This window comes from Lissotriton vulgaris, chromosome 5, assembly GCF_964263255.1.
Source record: "Lissotriton vulgaris chromosome 5, aLisVul1.2, whole genome shotgun sequence".
Taxonomy (NCBI): Eukaryota; Metazoa; Chordata; class Amphibia; order Caudata; family Salamandridae; genus Lissotriton; species Lissotriton vulgaris.
The window spans coordinates 66,733,143-66,751,114 of record NC_141693.1 but is presented as its reverse complement, the minus strand read 5'-3'; the positions used below and the strand labels follow the sequence as shown (position 1 = coordinate 66,751,114).

Sequence of the window (17,972 nt, the reverse complement as noted above, 5' to 3'; positions counted from 1 at the left end):
CCTCTGATGCTTTTGGCAATGCTGTCAATGACAAAATATTTAATGTCATTGCTATTGCCAGTGTGCGCTTTGTTAATGTGCCTAGCCACTATATATATATATATATATATATATACACACACACACACACACACACACACACACACACACACAGACGCAAATAAAATCTTATGGATGTGAACTCTAGACATGTATACACAAACTCACAGATGCACGTGTATTTGCACACTCACAAATGCCACCAGACCTTGTGATATGCAAACCCATAGATAGGCATTCACATATACAGGTACAAACGCACAGCCAATAAATCCAGACTGAAGCATACACAACAGTAAACGTCGTTTACAACGCGGTGTTTACAGCGCACAACCTTTACCATGCTGCCATTACAACGCAAGTAGTTACTACGAATTGCGCTGGATGGCGCTGTTGGTTAAGGAATATTGTAATTTTATATTCCAACACCTTCTTTACTGTTACGTGGGCTGGTGTTGGAATAGAAAATTATAATAATCCTCAATCCGCGCCCTCCAACGCAAGTTGTTGTAACGACTTGCGTTGTAAAATCTGTGATGTAAAGTACCGCGATCAAAATTATCGCGTTGTACTATCTTACATCCTACACAACCCTCGAACACACATCCACATAGATAAGCACATGTATTTGCATACTCTGTGACTCAAAATCCATACATCAGGGCTCGACAAATTCACTCGACCGCTCGCATTTGCGAGTGAGATTGATTAAGGACGAGTTATTTTTAGGTCCTACTCGCCCTTTCTGGCAAGTATGAATACAAACTTGACACTTGACCTCTGCCTCTGAAAGCAGAGGAAATGTGACAAGATAGCAAGATTTAAAGGCATCTTTATTGCTCACAACGCAAATGAGCAATAAAAATGCTTTTAAATCTTGTTAACTTGTCACATTTGCTCAGTTTTCAGAGTTTGAGGTCAAGTTCATTTAAGTTAGGTCGAGGAGATTTTGTAGTTTACTAGACCTGCAGGTCTAGAGCATTTTATATGATTTGTCGAGCCCTGTACATGCATATGCAGACACAAACAAGCACTTTTTTTGTGTGTAGTTTTATAGAGCGCAAACTAAACTCGAAGGTATCAAAGCGCTTTACATGAGCACTAGTTACATTACAGCCAGACACATTCATGTTTGGAAGGCACGGGGAGATTAAGTGATTTGCCCAGAATCACAGAATGTTGAGCGTCCCTGCTGAGACTCGAACCCGGTTCCCCAGCTCTGAGGTTGACCGTCCTAGCTGTTAGGCCACAGGAGAGAATGTGTCCTAACAGCACAAATCAAAGTCCAAAAAATAGACAGATATAGAGATGTGCAGACATGTGTACACTCCACAAATAACTCCAGGACCAGCCATACACAAGCAAATACTTGGAAACGTACATCTAAGCTTGAACATGCACACACATACAAAATGCACACACACACACATTGGTAAATACACACAGACAGATAATGCCACACATGTGTACACATACTCTAACTCACAACATTTAAGTATGTAAGTACTACCTTAAGGTCAGAAGAGTAATCCTTGCTTTTATTTATTTTAAGACGAGCCTTTGGCCAAGTTTAGCCACAACAAACAAGTGAAGTGACTCCGGTCCGTATATTTATCTGGTGGGGACCATGACCTAGTCTGTAGGGTGGCTCATCCGGCTCGGTGTGTCTTGAACTTTAATAGGCCACACAAAGGACTGGGCACAGACATATATGGACACAGCACTCACTGCAGCCACTCACCCTCATGGTTTTATATTGTTCCTCTTCCTTGAGTTTAGATTCCAGAATATATTCCTCCTCTTTCTTCAGGACAAGCCGCCACTCTTGAAGTTTTACCTGCAGAGATGAAAGTGCAAGAAATAAGTGTAGATCTGTAGAGTGCGGACTTACCTACAAAGAAGAGGCCCTACAGAACCTGCCACATGTGCCCAGACTGCAGGCACCAGTATCCAGATTGTAAGTACCAGTCCCAAGTATCACAGAGAACTACTCAGACAGTGATATCACCTTGTTCGCCCCGTTCTTGCCTAGAAGGACCTAACACCAGAATCCTTGCTCCAAGGAAACTAGCTTCATCACTGGCACTTACTGCTACTGGACTTGTGCCCACTTCATGCCTAAACTCATGGAAACATTTGGAATAGGCACTACGTAAAAGAAGAAACTTTGTCCTAGAGACTTTATGAAATATTCCAGAGCCAAACTAAAATATCTACGCTAACAAGTTTCGTAAGTGCAATAACCGTGTATGCTGCCCATATAATTAATAATATCACAGAAACATTTTGGACTCAAAGCTTGAAAAAGGTACATGATCGGTGAAGATCTTAATTAATGCTAATGAATGCAGATTGTGCAGCGATCTAACCTAGTTCCCGCCTTTGACCTGGTTCACACCCTTCTTCAAGCACATCCTGGAAGTCCTCATCCCTAAAGTGGACGTTTCCACACATAGATCACGTACTCAGTTTCAGTTTCAAAATGCTTTATTCGGTTTGTACAAGTACAACTATGTAGCAACATACATAAATACAGTTTCAAATTCATATTTATGTGAGTTAGATAATGAAACAGTTAAAATTACATCAATATCCATACCAGTCTTGTTTTAGTTCAATTGTAATACAAGGTGTGTCTCATTTGAGTACAAAGTTAAATTTGGTCACTATATACGTTTTAGCAGCAGTTATTATAGAAAGAGTTAGTGCAAAAGACGCAAATGTAAAGTGCAAAATCAAAAGACCTATTATATGCATAAAGTGCTATTGACATGTGCAAATATGCAGAATTAAGAATAAAGTGCAAAGTCTGTTTGATCACTTTAAACATTTTAGCAGCAATTTGTTTACGGTAAAGGTTTGTGCAAAACGCCAGTGCAAAATGCAAAAATCGGGAGACAATCATTACCATAAGGTACTTTCGGCAGGTGCAAATATGCAATATAAAGTATAAAGTGCATTGCAAATAGATACACATGCAAACAATGTAACTCGAACAATAAATCATAGACAGGATAGGACACATTAGTGACATAAAATGTAACAGCCAGGGGGGTGTTCGGGGGGGGAAAGAAGTCATATTATAATTGATTTCCTTTGCCACATACATTTTAGGATATAAGTGGCCACACGATAACACACATCCGGGGAAGCCAAGTCAAACATCAATTGCATTGCGGCTCTTGTATTGCACATGTTATGATCTAAAAATAATTGCTTCAGATAAAACTTTCTAAAACCAGTATAAAAATTACAAAAAAGTAAAAAGTGGCAGATGCTCTGTTTAGATTTCCCATCGCATGGACACAGACATATCCCAGGTTTTTTTACTGTAGGGAAAGCCACTAAATGGTGAATTATTCCCAGCCTCAGGCGAGCTAGAACAAAGCGATGGGAATTAGTACTGACAAATGTGAGATAGGAGGAGAGACCTGTGCTAAGGTTGTATTCCATGTATAATTTGAACGTACTTTGCATTGCATACTCCTTCATTCTGGTCCCTTTTACATGGTCCAGGTAAGTGGATTTGAGGTCACGCTTTGTTAAAACTGATTCTGTTAATATATCTTTAAAAATGTCCTGACCAAAAAGGGTCTTATACCAAAATTGAATGTGTTTTAGCCAGGGGATTTTCGAGTGATGGTCAAGTTTAATACAATCCATAATTACTTCCTGGGTAAACCTGGTTTCTTCTTTAGCCCATATGGACCGCCATAGGGACAGGGGACGCAATGCAATCAAATCTGTAACATAATTTATGCCTAACTCTCTGTGAGTAATCTCGTTTGAAGCAGAAACAGGGAGGCATAATAGTCGTTTTAGGTACTTGTTTTCCTCCTGCTGGATGGACAGGGCAATCTGAGGATTATATCCCCATATCCCTGCTCCATACAGGGCAGAGGACATACACCTTGAATTATAGATGGAGATCATCTCTCGGATTCTACGGCCCCCCAGTTTTGAGGCAAATCTGAAGATGCAATTTACATTTCTGGTCATTTTCAGGTCAACACAGGATTGTTCGTTTACCCATCTCCCATCTCCTGAAAAGGTAATACCTAGGTAACAGAAATATTGGACAGCCTCGAGTTTATCCCCATCTAAAAAGAATGTCTTGTTTTTCTTCATTTTCTTTCCACAGGTCATAGTCATTGTCTTGCCCTTGTTGATTTTGAGCTTTCTGCCCTGAATAAAAATATGGAACTTCTCGATTAACTTTTGCAGCCCGTTCGCGGTCCTGGAAATCAGGACCGCGTCGTCCGCGTATAAAAGGACGGGTATTTGCTTTCCATTAATGATAGGGGCATCAGCATAAGATTCTTGTAAAAATTGGTCAACCTGATTGATAAAAAGGGAGAATAAAAGAGGGGCTAGCACGCACCCTTGTCGGATCCCTCTGCCAATTTTAAAAAAAGGGGGTACATTCACCGTCTGTTCCGAATCTAACCTTGCTTGAGAGACTACTGTACATTCTAGCCAGGAGGTGGATAATTTCGGGCGGTGCGCCCATGGCAAGTAGTGTTGGCCAGAGCAGTGCGTGTTCCACCAAGTCAAATGCGGAACTTAGATCGGCAAAGCACATAAACAAATTCCCTTCCTTGGCTTTCGTGTACTTGCCGATAATAAGTTCCAGGTTCACGCACTGCTCCATAGTTCCTAGACCCCTTCGGAACCCGTACTGGATAGGTGAAAGAATGTTATTGTCTTCTACCCAGGACTCTAGTCTCACCAAGAGTACACGACTCAGAATCTTTAACGACGAGTCCAAAAGTGAAATTGGGCGGTAATTTCGTGCTTCTGCCCTAGAGCCCTTTTTAAAAAGTGGCACTATAATTGATTGTCCCCATGAAGTTGGTAACTTATCTTCAATTGCAGCATTAACGTAACGGGTCAAAATGGGGGCCCATAGGGTAATCTCAAATTTGTAAAAGTCCACAGGGACCCCATCCGGTCCCGGGGCTTTCCCCCCTTACTCTTCTCGATTGCCTCAATCACCTCGCTTAATGTCACGGAAAACAATATTTTCTCCCATTTAAAACAGGTTGATGTGTCAGTTAAAACATTGGAATTAGAATCAGAAGTAAAACCAGAGGTAAAATCAGAGTTAAAAATCCCTGTGAAGTGTGCTATCCAAGCCCGGCAACTGACATGCGAAGTTAGTTCAGGAATGTCGTCGTTCTTCAGGAACGGACTATTTACAGTGTCCCAAAAAAGTTTATGATCTTTGGTATCTGCGGCCAAATCTAATTTCGCCCATGCCTCGTCCTGCAATTCCTTCTTCCTGGTGGAGAGTGCAGTTTTGTAGTTATGACGCTCTTCCCTAATCTTGCTAGCGTCTCTTGGTGTGGCATCAAGTGAAGTTTTCAGCCTTTTTAGTGACTGAGCACAATGGTCATCAAACCACACCGCCTTGACCTTCCTTAATTTCCGGGCTTTGTGTGTCAAGGATTTCTCAATCGTTTTTGTTATGGTTAGGAAGTTGGATAACAAGGTTCGTGGGCATGGATTAGAGGACAAGCAGTACTCAACCTCTCTGCAACAATTTGTGATCACGTTGGCTACAAATTGAGTGGGGTCAACTTTTATCCATTTCACCCTCATCCCATATGTCTTTCTGCCGCAATGTCCTGGATTGGTTGACCATAGGTGTTCCTTTTGGTTCCCCAGCCCAATAGTTCAACGGTTACACTATTATGGTCACTGACAGTTTGTTCAATCACCCAGACATTGATGTAAACTACGGAGCAAGATATCATAATGTGATCAATGAATGATTGGCTGTTTCTCCCATGAAATGTCGGACACCTGACGTTGTTTATGTTCTTGTTACATTCTAGGAGGTCCAGGTCATATTTGGCAAGTAGGTTATTTAAAGCACCGCCATAATTATTGTGCGGGAAACGATTATATACACTTGTTTCCCTTCCAGAGTACTCCTCCCTGTGGCCACATGCCCCCTTGAGTGCGTAGTTACATGTTTTGATGTTGAAGTCTCCTGCCCATAGGATTGCAGCTGGCTTGGATGTACTTGATAAGGTCGCATCAATGGCCCGCTCTATGTCAGAAATGATCGTTCCCCGTTTGTGCCCCGCAATATTATTGTAGAAATTCACTACTATTAGATCTCTACATCTGCTATGGACCATACGCAGAACGGAAGCGTGCTCTCCTAGTACAACATGATCGCTAACACTAAACTCAGTCAGTGCGGTGGATATCAGGGTCACTAGTCCACCCTTGGCTCTACCAGCCTGGGATGCCACAGCCTGCACACTAAAGGAAGTATATCCCTCGACGTGTACATCTTCCCTGTCCCAGGTTTCTTGCAGGCAGATTATGTCGTAACCCTGTTTAATGAAGTCAGCCCAAATGGGGGTGTTTACCTTAGAGGCTATCCCAGCTATATTCCACGTAATGGCCCTCAGGTTCTCTTCTAAAGCTACATGTGGTGGGTCGGTAACTGTTATGACTGAAGGTGTTATCGGGTTCTCCAGTTGATTTTCACCGGTACGTATGATTGCGTCTATCAAGGTTGGATCATTAGAGTTTGCTACAGTGGTGTCTGTTGGAGATTCCTCAACTGTATTAACGGCCATCAACCTAGGTTCCTCAGTTACAGATGACTCAGCAACGAGAGTATCCCCTAGTCAGTCATTTTCATCTAGGGAGTTGAATATCTGAAATCTGTTGGATGTTGGGACTGCATATTGGCCATAAACGCTAGTTCCTAACCCGGGGACATTGAGGTTATTGAAATAATTGGGGTTTGGTGTTCTGAATAAATTCAGTGGTTGCTGTGGTACATATTGGTTGTTTGGGTCATAAGGAATCATAGGGTGCCCGACTGGTTGCACTGGTGCCTGCTGTACAGGTGGATGAGGCATGTTTATTGCTCTGGGGTGTTTGAAATTCTGCACAGGAATTTTGAATCCCACCTGATTCCTGTAAAAGTAGTCCAGTGGGAACAGGGTAGTGTTGTAATCATTATCTGATGGGATCGGCGCATTCAAGGTGGAATCCCTTGCCCATTCGGTGGTCTTATAATTTATGATTACGCAGTCCCCACTTATTTCCTTTTTACTAGGGCCCACCCACCCTACCCTTTGGGTTGAAAGGATCTGACTTGCCCCTCTTAGGGGGAATCCACAATTGTGGACAAGCCAGTGCAAAATTTTGTTTTTGAGTGTTTCGTTATTTTCGAATTGAGAGGGTTTAAGTTTCGGGACATTAGCGAGAATTGCCACATATGGTCTACTTTCTGGCGGGAGATTAATCACTGCAGGAATGATGTTATTATAGTAGCTGCGGGCTGGTGGATTTCCGTTTACTGAGGTATGACCCGTTGCCTCTCTACCTCTACCTCTAACCCCAGAGGGCCCACTTGTGGTGTTACCTGGGGTATAGGTGTGTAGGTTACTGGACTTGCCGGTAGCTGCCGTGGGGGCCACATTTCTGGCGGGAGGAACCTGTGTGTTAGTTGTATTAGTAGCAATCATATTGTCCTTATTCATAGGAGATGCGTGCAAGGGAGTTGGAGTGACTTGTGGACCCAGATGTTCAAGGATGTCTAACTTAGCTAGACCTAATTTCTCCAAATTTTCCACCTTTTTACAGATCTGCTCAAGTTTGTCAGTTAGCGGGGCAATAAGGAGCTTCATAGCATCCACAATGTGACACATTAGAGACTCCCAATTGAGTATGGTAGGGTTAGTATTGCCTCTTGGTCCCAGGTTTGAGCTTGACTGTGGTGGGGTGGCTCTCCTCCGTTAGCCTGCTCTGATAATGACGAAGTTGCCTTCTTTCTCCTACCCCTTTGTTTCACACACACCCTACTTGGGGCCAATAATTTTCTATTGCGTGTGCGTCTGGATCTGCGGTGGGCAGAGCCATGATCAGTCGTACATATCTACACAGCTATTATTGGGTGAGTCAATTGTGGGGATGGGATCTTCATTGTCACAGGAAATCAGAATTGCGCTGGTCTCAGGCGCGTTACTGAGCCCCGGTGCCTCAGGTGGTGTAACATTGATCTGTAAATTGGGAGTTAGGGACAACCGACTTTCCCTATCTTGAAACACTGCAGGAACTATGGGATGATCTTCCACATGGGTTGGCTCGGCCCCGGGGAGACCCGTGTAAGATTGCATTAGTATAGAGTCGTTTGATAATGATGTCACATTTATATTATTTACATTGCAATCATCGGGTTGTGATATCTGCTGGATGAAACAGGCACTAGGTGGTAAGGACAATCGTCTTCTCAGTATTTTCAATGGCGTTCGCTACCACCACAATTGTCTGTTGTAGCATGCGGTCAATAGCAGTTAACGTTGGTAGCGGTGTTTTTACTGGGGCAGTATTCCTTGTGACAGAGCGTGTATGGATAGGCGTTTTTTTGACCATGATCTTAGCGTTTGACTTGGGCTCCATAGGTGCCATTTACAGTATGCTTATTGGTCAAGTGTGTAAATACCTTTTGAATGGGCGGGGGATCGGCCAGGGGGTAATGCCCAGCCCAGACTTAGCCCCGGGCACGGCCCCGCGCGCGGTCCCGCGACACGGGAAGGCCAGCCCCTTTAACGGCGCCTCCGGGCGCTAAGCCTCAACGCGACTTCCGGGCCAGTCGCGGAGGCTTCTGGGGCTGTAGTCTCTACTCCCCCGCTCTGCGGCAGTCCTGGTGTTAGAGGGCTGCGGCGGGGGGAGGAGACAGCAGGTGCGGTGGAGTGGCAGCAGCTTTCACTCAGCAGGTCGCTCGAGTCCCCAGGCAGACGAGGCTGAAGGCAGGTCGGATCCCCAGACAGCGCACAGCGTGCAGGTAGGCACACGCACGAAACGCCACAGGCTTAGGCGCAATGACACCCGCTCCGCCGCTAGGCCAGCCCATTTAACGGCGCCTCCGGGCGCTAAGCCTCAACGCGACTTCCGGGCCAGTCGCGGAGGCTTCTGGGGGCTGTAGTCTCTACTCCCCCGCTCTGCGGCAGTCCCGGTGTTAGAGGGCTGCGGCGGGGGGAGGAGACAGCAGGTGCGGTGGAGTGGCAGCAGCTTTCACTCAGCAGGTCGCTCGAGTCCCCAGGCAGACGAGGCTGAAGGCAGGTCGGGATCCCCAGACAGCGCACAGCGTGCAGGTAGGCACACGCACGAAATGCCACAGGCTTAGGCGCAATGACACCCGCTCCGCCGCTAGGCCAGCCCCTTTAACGGCGCCTCCGGGCGCTAAGCCTCAACACGACTTCCGGGCCAGTCGCGGAGGCTTCTGGGGGCTGTAGTCTCTACTCCCCCGCTCTGCGGCAGTCCCGGTGTTAGAGGGCTGCGGCGGGGGGAGGAGACAGCAGGTGCGGTGGAGTGGCAGCAGCTTTCACTCAGCAGGTCGCTCGAGTCCCCAGGCAGACTAGGCTGAAGGCAGGTCGGGATCCCCAGACAGCGCACAGCGTGCAGGTAGGCACACGCACGAAACGCCACAGGCTTAGGCGCTATGACCACGTACTCAAAAGAGGAGGTGGGGCTTGCAGTCATACACAGGATATTCTGATCTTTACTCTTAGTAAGTCTACCATACCCAACTCCTTCAATCTCCTCTCCTTACAGCTTCCCTCTATCAATCTCCAAAACAGCATCCTTTTAATGGATCTACAGATGACCCGGACCAAACAAGCACTTCTCAGACATCATCACCTCTGCCTCCATCCAACGCAGCCATCTCTCATTCCTCTGACACATCCACTTCCACTTCCCTGCAACTCCAACACAAAATCATGATGGAAGCCTTGTACATATTTCTCAACACACTGGAAATAAAACAACTCATCAGCATCCCAACACAAAGACAACACGCCAGACCACACTCTATCGGTGTCTCCAATTTTCACTCTGGAAAAAGTTGTTTCTCCTGGAAGATCACCTCAAAACAAACACACAAGTCCTTTCCCATGGGGGCAGAGGCAAGGCCCTGTCCAATGGAATCCCTACCACCACCCTAGCACCCCTGGAAGGCAGCATCATGAAGCGGTGCAGCTCATCAAGGGCTTGAAGAAATCAAATCAACTCCGCAGTAAAAGTCCTGCACTGGCTCCCCTTCCAGCCCAGATCATCTTCATGACCAGCTGCATCACATAAGGAGCTCAACAACAAGACCCCAACTGACCTGCCAGACAAACTAACCACGTCCAGGGGACAACATCAGACCAGGAGCGTGGATATCACCAGACAGGAGACAAAAAAGCATCAGAAGAAGCCTTCTCAGTTCATGCTCCCAGGACCTGGCACAGCTTCCCCATCGAGATGGCATCAGCGCCCAACCCTCCCACAATTCAGAATAATTCTGAAGACACACTTCTTAAAGGAGCACCAGCCCTGACATTGACCGCCCCAAACAACGGTTTCTTCTCAGGGGCCAGGCCCCCGGTTTAGTGATGTGGAAAAAGACAGTAAGTACTGTCCGTCTTTAGTAAGACTGTAAGTACCAATTACAGACATTCAAATTGTATATTCTGGCCACACATATCCATATTGTTCTCGAATATGTTTCATCTACATCCTACTGACTGAAAACCCAGAACAGGACCTTTCCCTGTACAAGTGGCAGCCAAATGCAGGGTCAGTGACAGAGAACAGACACCTAAAGAAATGATCACAGCCTGTGATAGAAATCTGACACAGGAAGAGTGCAGACCCCACCCCAGGCAGGGTCTGCAACAGAGAAGAGACAACCGAAATGAGAGAGTGGGCACTAAATATTTACACAGTCTGTGACTGAGAATAGTCAGAGAAAGAGAACATATATCAGCCTCTTACAAGGTTGGTGACCGAGAATAGACATATTGAGATACAGGTTACCAGACACCTGCAGGATCTCCGACAGAGAACAGACAGAACAGCAGGAGAGCAACCAACCTCAACAGACAGCTAAAGGGAAACGAGCAGCCACAACCCCATACCGGATTTGCCACAGCGAACACACAGTCACAAGAGAGCAGGTGCCAGCCTCATAGAGGGTCTGTCAGAGAAAACACACAGCAGACACCATACAGAGTAGAAGAATGAAAACAGGCAGCCAGAAAGAGAGAGCAGACATCAAGCCCTTTAAGGGTCTATGACTAGAGTCAGGCATCTGCCCTCAGACAGAAAACAAGCAACATACTCAAAATGGGTCTGTGACAAGCAACCTGCCCAAATGAGAGAGCAGACACCAGCCCTTTACAGAGTCTGCAACAGGGAACAGGCACCAACCTCATACAGGGCTGCAGCTGGGACCAGGCAGGATTAGGGAGAGCAGGCAACACGCTGATGCAGAGTCTGCAACAAGGAACAGGCAGCCAGGAGAGCAGTCACCGACCCCAAGCAGGGTGTATGGCAGTGGTGGACCTGGCCCTTTTTGCAGGGTTATCCCCAACTTTTTGCCTTCCTCCTGTGTTTTTCCGACCTTCTTTTTACTGGTTTTAGGTCTCTGGGCACTTTACCACTGCTGACCAGTGCTAAAGTGCAAGTGTTCTATGTCTAAAGTATGATGGTAATTCGTCTTTCCATGATTGGCATATTTGATTTACTATTCAGTCCCTAGTACAGTGCACTGTATGTGACCAGGGCCTGTAATTCAAATGCTACTAGTGGGCCTGCAGCACTGATTGTGCACCCACATGAGTAGCCTAGCAAAACATGTCTTAGACCTGCCACTGCACTGTCTGTGCACAGTTTTAAACTGCCACTTAGACAATGTCAAGTGCACTCACTTGCCAGGCCCAAACCTTCCCTTTTGTTACAAATAAGTCATACCTAAGGTACGCAGAAAGCTGCCCCATGGGCAGGGTACAGTGTTTTTTAAAAGGTAAGACATGTACTGTTGTGTTTTAACTGTACTATTAGTGAAATACTGCTAATTTCGTTTTTCACTAAAACAAGACCTATCTCTCCCGTAGTTTAACATGGGGATTGCCTTGAAACATCTTTCAAGTTTAATGTCCCATTGGGAGCAGACAGAAAATTAGAGTTCGGTAACTGATCCGCCCGAGGATGACAGCAATTGAGGTTGGGGAATAGAGACCATTTGATGATGTTTATTGATCTTGCAGTGCACCACCTGGCTGCTGTATATGGTATGATGTGTTTGCTGATTCCACCACCCCCCCCCCCCCCCCCCCCCCCGAGATTGATGACACTTGAAGTTGGGAAGTTGAAATCCTGAGATGATAATTTGTTGGACTTACACTACGGTTCCTGGACTAATGTGTATGACATGTTGTGTCTGCTGCTTCCTCCTCTCCTCCCCCCCCCCTTTCCCCCCCCCCTCTCTACCCCCCTCCCGCCCCCCCCCCCCCCCAATAAGGACCCTCTGTGAGGAACCCCATCTTACGCGGCATCGTCCAAGTGCCTGGCAGCCCGCTACTTACAGTACTGTGACTCACCCTTCCCCCTTTTATGGTCTCATGACTCTGCCGCTCTACCGGTCATGTGCCTCCCGAGAATAGATATGCCCGCCTGGATGCCCATGTACCCCCCCCCCCCCCCCACCTAGTATTTCTGAGTTGTATAGGCACTGCACATGTTAATGGTTATATAAAAACTTAAAAATTCGGGACTCATTTATTTAGCTGTGAAGACGCTGCATTTGTCAAATGGATGGTACTGTTGGCGGAACTGTTTTAGCGCACATACTTGTCTGCATTGTTGTGTATTTATATATGCACTGATAGCGGCCGGCCTCCGGGTTGTTGGCGAGATGCTGTGTATTCCTGGCAATGCTCAATAAATGTCTTGAGCCAAAAAAAAAAAAAAAAGAAAATTAGAGTTCGGTGTGTCTGGATTCACAATTTAAAATACATCTTTTAGTAAAGTTGGGTTTTAAAGAGAAGATCTGAAAAAGGCACTTTAAGAACGTTGCCATTTTCTTAAGTAAACCATTCTGTGACTCGGACTGTCTCTGAATACACGTCTGGGTCAGGAAGACAGTTGGGCTGTTTGTGCATTCACTCTAGACAGTCACACAAAGGGAGCGGAGGTGTGCTCCGCATATCCTGATGGCCCATCACCAGGTTGATGAGTCTTCCAGAGTAGTGGAAGGAGTGAACACCGACAACTGAATAGGGCTCTGCCTGTACACACAAAGACGTTTCGGCCCCTGTAGTGTGTCTGGAGCCAGGGCAGGGAAGGACAGGGTCTTGTGCACTACAAAGACTTTTCATTGAAGTTTGCCTACTTCAAAGGCTTTGATTTTTTAAGTACTACAACTTGATTTAACACCTTGGCTGCTATGGGTTTTCCCCTCCTGTGCTTCTTTGTGAGCTTTCCCATTATACATGACGAGCTCAGCTCGTCATATGCACAGCTCAACCGTGCCTCATGACGAGCTGAGCTCGTCATGAGCATCGAAGGGGTTAATCTTTGAAAACTCATATCTTGACTTATGTTTGTGGGATTTTTGTTGTTTTCTGGTGGGATTTTTGTTGTCTGGTTTTAATCAGATAAATATTGGCTATTTTTGTGAACTGGTGTGGGTCCTTTTATGTTGTTTTTTTACTGTGTTACTGTGTGTGCGTACAAATTCTTTACACATTTCCTCATAGGATAAGCCTGACTGCTTGGTACCCAGCTGCCAGGGGGTGAACAGAGGTTATTCCTAGTGTATAACTTATTTACCCTGACTAGAGTGAGGGTTCCTACTTGGACAGGGTGCATACCACTGCCAACTAGAGACCCCATTTCGATGAGGCAGGATGGCAGCAGTCAGATAGAGACTGTGAACAGTAGGGTCAAAGGTCTTGGAACCGCGTCCATGTGACAAGCTGCTTCTGTTTTACTATCCTGGCCAGGGATATCTTCTTGTGCAGGAGACTCGTACCACGAGCCCCCTGACAAGTGTTTTACATCTGGCGTGTTGCTCTCCAGCAAAGTACAACATTGAAGTCCACCCACAGAGGTCCTGCTTTTAACCAGAGTGAAACCCCCTCCCATGACCAGCCAGGACACTACTAATGGTGGCCGCTGCATATATCAAAGTGGGGAGATGTTTACTCAAACGCAGAGTGGAGAGCGCCTACTGACACTACCTTCTAAATCTGTGTAGTTTGTCATATACGAGCTCCATCTCACTGTATATGCAGGAAGCATGTTGGGACACAGATCTGTGTAGCGCTGTTTTACCAATAATATGGGCTCACAGTGCTGTCAGGCTCAGGTGCCTTCAGGTCGAGGTCTAAAGGATGCAGTGCTAGTGAACATGTGAGGTGAGGCTCACGTGTGCGATAATGGGGGGGCCAAAGTGTGAGGGAAATGCTTTCTGTTGTAGAGTGAATCGGATTCTTAGTTATAGTCAGTGCCTAAAGTCCCCCTTCTCTTTGTAGCCGCCCCACCATTCCCTGCTCCTCACAACAACCCCTACCCCCTACCCCCACCCTCAATTATAATTCTTTTAGGGCCACGTACAACCATCTGGGTAGAATATCTGTCCTGATGGAAGAAAAGACTGTGTGTGGTTCACTCTCAAGTTAACTGGTTCCCTCCAAAGGTCTGGGGCTAATTATGAATCTGACTGGACAGCTGGATTGGATTGAACTATCCTAGGACAGGATATAAACGTCCCCTTTTAAGTTTATGGAGCTCTGCACAGCACTGACGAGAACGCTGAAGATCAGAGATGGGAATGATGGCCGTCTCCCTTCTACAGGAGGCCAGAACCGAGAAGGACCGCTACTGAAGAGAACGCTGAAGACCAGAGGTGGGAATGAAAGTCGTCTCCCTTCTACAGGAGGCGCTGGAGCCCAGGTCCGAGGAAGGACCTCTACTGAAGAGAACGCTGCAGACCAGAGACGGGAATGATGGCCGTCTCCCTTCTACAGGAGGCGTTGGACCCCCAGGACCGAGGAAGGACCTCTACTGAAGAGAACGCTGAAGACCAGAGGTGGGAATGAAAGCCGTCTCCCTTCTACAGGAGGCGCTGGAGCCCAGGTCCGAGGAAGGACCTCTACTGAAGAGAACGCTGAAGACCAGAGGTGGGAATGAAAGCCGTCTCCCTTCTACAGGAGGCGCTGGAGCCCAGGTCCGAGGAAGGACCTCTACTGAAGAGAACGCTGAAGACCAGAGGTGGGAATGATGGCCGTCTCCCTTCTACAGGAGGCGCTGGACCCCAGGACCGAGGAAGGACCTCTACTGAAGAGAACGCTGAAGACCAGAGATGGGAATGATGGCTGCCTCCCTTCTACAGGAGGCGTTGGACCCCCAGGACCGAGGAAGGACCTCTACTGAAGAGAACGCTGAAGACCAGAGATGGGAATGATGGCTGCCTCCCTTCTACAGGAGGCGCTGGACCCCAGGACCGAGGAAGGACCTCTACTGAAGAGAACGCTGAAGACCAGAGATGGGAATGATGGCCGTCTCCCTTCTACAGGAGCCGCTGGACCCCCAGGACCCAGGAAGGACCTCTTAAGAGAACGCTGAAGACCTGTGAGGGGTCCCCAACTCCAGTGAACTTCTTTCAGCCAAAGCTACAGGAGATCTTCGCTCTGTGCCCAATGATGATGTGAGTCTAGCGCCTGGACCCTGCACCTCTTTGTGTCTGATGAACCCTGCACTGCTGGGGAGTCAACTGCCCCGAAGCCCTGGTGAGCCAGTGCGCTTCACAATGCCTTGCTGCAGCTCTTCTTCTGCACCTCTTCTGCTGCGTCTGATGACCTTGTGTGCCCATGTGTTACACCCTGCATTGCGTCTTCTGACACCGATCACTGTGTGAGACAATGCACGACACACAGAATCCTTTCATTACAGCTTGAGATCCCATAACACACACACGCCTCTGATCTTCTGCAGCCGCCTCTGTAGCTCAAAGTGTGAACGGCCTGGGATCTCAGCGCTCTGACACACTCTTCTGCTGCTTCCTATATAGGTCTCTCCTCCCACAATCATTCCTTGTGCTTTAGGGCAGCCTTCTGTGGGGGATCCAGAGGGTTCATTGTGATCCCTGAATACCCATAGACATATCTTGTGCTCCTCTGCAGCCTCTTCTGTGGAGGCTCATAGTGCACAACCTCTGATCCCTGAAGCCGAGAAATATATTTTGCAATCCTCAGGGAGACTCATATAGTGTCTGTACGTGTGACTCCTCACTACATACACACATACTGTGTGATCTTGGCCATCACCGTCTATGGTAGCCACGGGGTGAACTTTGATTCCTTAACACTGTAAAACATACTTTGTATCTTCCTAAAAACATAACGAGTGAATTCAATTGTGATCTCCGAACACCCTCACACATACCTTGTGCTCCTCTGCAGCTTCTTCCTCTGTGGAACTTACACTGTCTTCACTTGTGAATCGAGAACACCCACATACACTCCTTGCACAGGCTCCTTTAGTGCCCACGGGTGCATTATGATCCATAAACATCCACACACATACCTTGTGCTCTTCAGCAGCCTCCTCTATGTACTCTCGGGTGCCCTTTGATTCCCTGAACACCCACAGACACACCCTGTTCTCTCCAGCAGCCTCCACAATGGCATACACAGGGAGGGTGACCAGATGACTCTATGCAACCGGGACTCAACTTTTTCCATTTCAGGGCTTTTGATTTAACATGTCAGTGCATTCTGGGAGTCGTAGTCTTGGTTCATTTTACTTGACGACATTGCTTCAAAACACCAGATAAAAATTATATGTAAAAAGCAAAATCCAGGAATGCAAAAGTAGTGTCGGTAACACGGAGCCGTCTGGTCTGCCTTATACTAAGGATGACTTGTGATCTCTGGACACTCTCACACACAGCGTGTGCTCTCCGGCTGCCCCTTGGAGGCTCAACAAACGACTTTGTGATCCCTGAACATCCACAGACGTACCTTGTGCTCCTCTGCAGCCTCCTCAATAGGACTTGCTGAGTGAGTTTTATGCTCCTTGGACTCCCAGCAGCCCAAGCATATCATCCTTTGATCCTCGGCACAGAACAGCCCCAGCTTCTCTTCATGTTTCTCACACAGATTCAGCTCCGGGGGCCTCACGGGGGGCAGATGAAGCTGTTTTGCAATTTCCACCATGTTCCCCAGTTGTCTGTTGGGTCGGAGTTTTTTCCGAGGAGATATTTCGCTGCACTGTGGACAGAGGACGTTTTTATCTCTCCCCTCCCAGCTCTGAGTGATGCAGGAGCGGCAGAAGTTGTGTCCACACTCTATGGACACCGGATCCTTAAAATATTCCAAACAGATGGAACACGTGGCCTCTTCCTTGAGGCTCCCGAGCTGAGCTGCTGCCGCCATGATTCAGAAATGCAGGAAGTGAAGGTAAGTTTCAGTTTCTTTCTCTGTGTGCAGTGGGTGTGTCTGCGCTTCTGCGCGTCTCTGGCTGCGCTGGGACTTCCGTGATCGAGTTACACTCAGAGCAGGAGGGGGCGGGGCTGGTCTTCTGATCCTGGGCTTTACCTCCAGGGTTGGCACCTTCCTCGGCTAGGATACCGGACATAGCTGCCAAGTTTTCAGATTGTTTATTCGTTTAATATTTTCTGGTTTTCAGTGAACTTGTGAGAGGCATTCTACTTCCAAATGTGTTACCTTTTGAATGACACTTTCTCAAGAGTAAAATCTAGGAATCATGGGGCATATGTAGGTCATTTTCATTTTGCGATTCTCAAATTTCGATTTTTAGGGAATCGCAATTAGAGAATCGCAAAACGAAATGTAGGTAGGATTAGCACATTTTATTGCGAATCCTACTTATTCCTTATTTGCGAATCGCAAATTGGGATTCGCAAATAAGGAATACCTTCTCATTCATTCCTATGGGCTAGAAGGCCCATAGGGATGAGTGGGAAGACATTCTAGATTTGCGATTCTCAATTAGAGAATCGCAAATTGAGAATGCAATTTCAGGGTTGTAAGGGTGTCAATAGGACACCCTTTTGCACCCCCTGAAATTGACATGTGTGCAAATGTGGCCCACATACATTCCCTAAGGGC

General features: G+C 46.9%; 1 protein-coding gene across 2 annotated transcripts in view; it reads right to left on the bottom strand.

The window, feature by feature from the left end:
* Positions 1-17,363, bottom strand: part of LOC147710190 (E3 ubiquitin-protein ligase TRIM39-like) — a 140,854-nt gene extending 123,491 nt beyond the window's left edge. The window contains exons 1-2 of one of the 2 annotated variants that reach the window (XM_086920875.1): positions 16,863-17,363; positions 1,781-1,876 (exon numbers count right to left, since the gene is read on the bottom strand). In XM_086920875.1, coding sequence (XP_086777001.1) covers positions 1,781-1,876; positions 16,863-17,276 — 510 coding nt within the window. In that variant the 5' untranslated portion in view covers positions 17,277-17,363. The remainder of the gene's footprint in view (positions 1-1,780; positions 1,877-16,862) is intronic. The other variant, XM_086920876.1, reaches the window with a different exon arrangement.
* Positions 17,364-17,972: the final 609 nt, after the last annotated feature.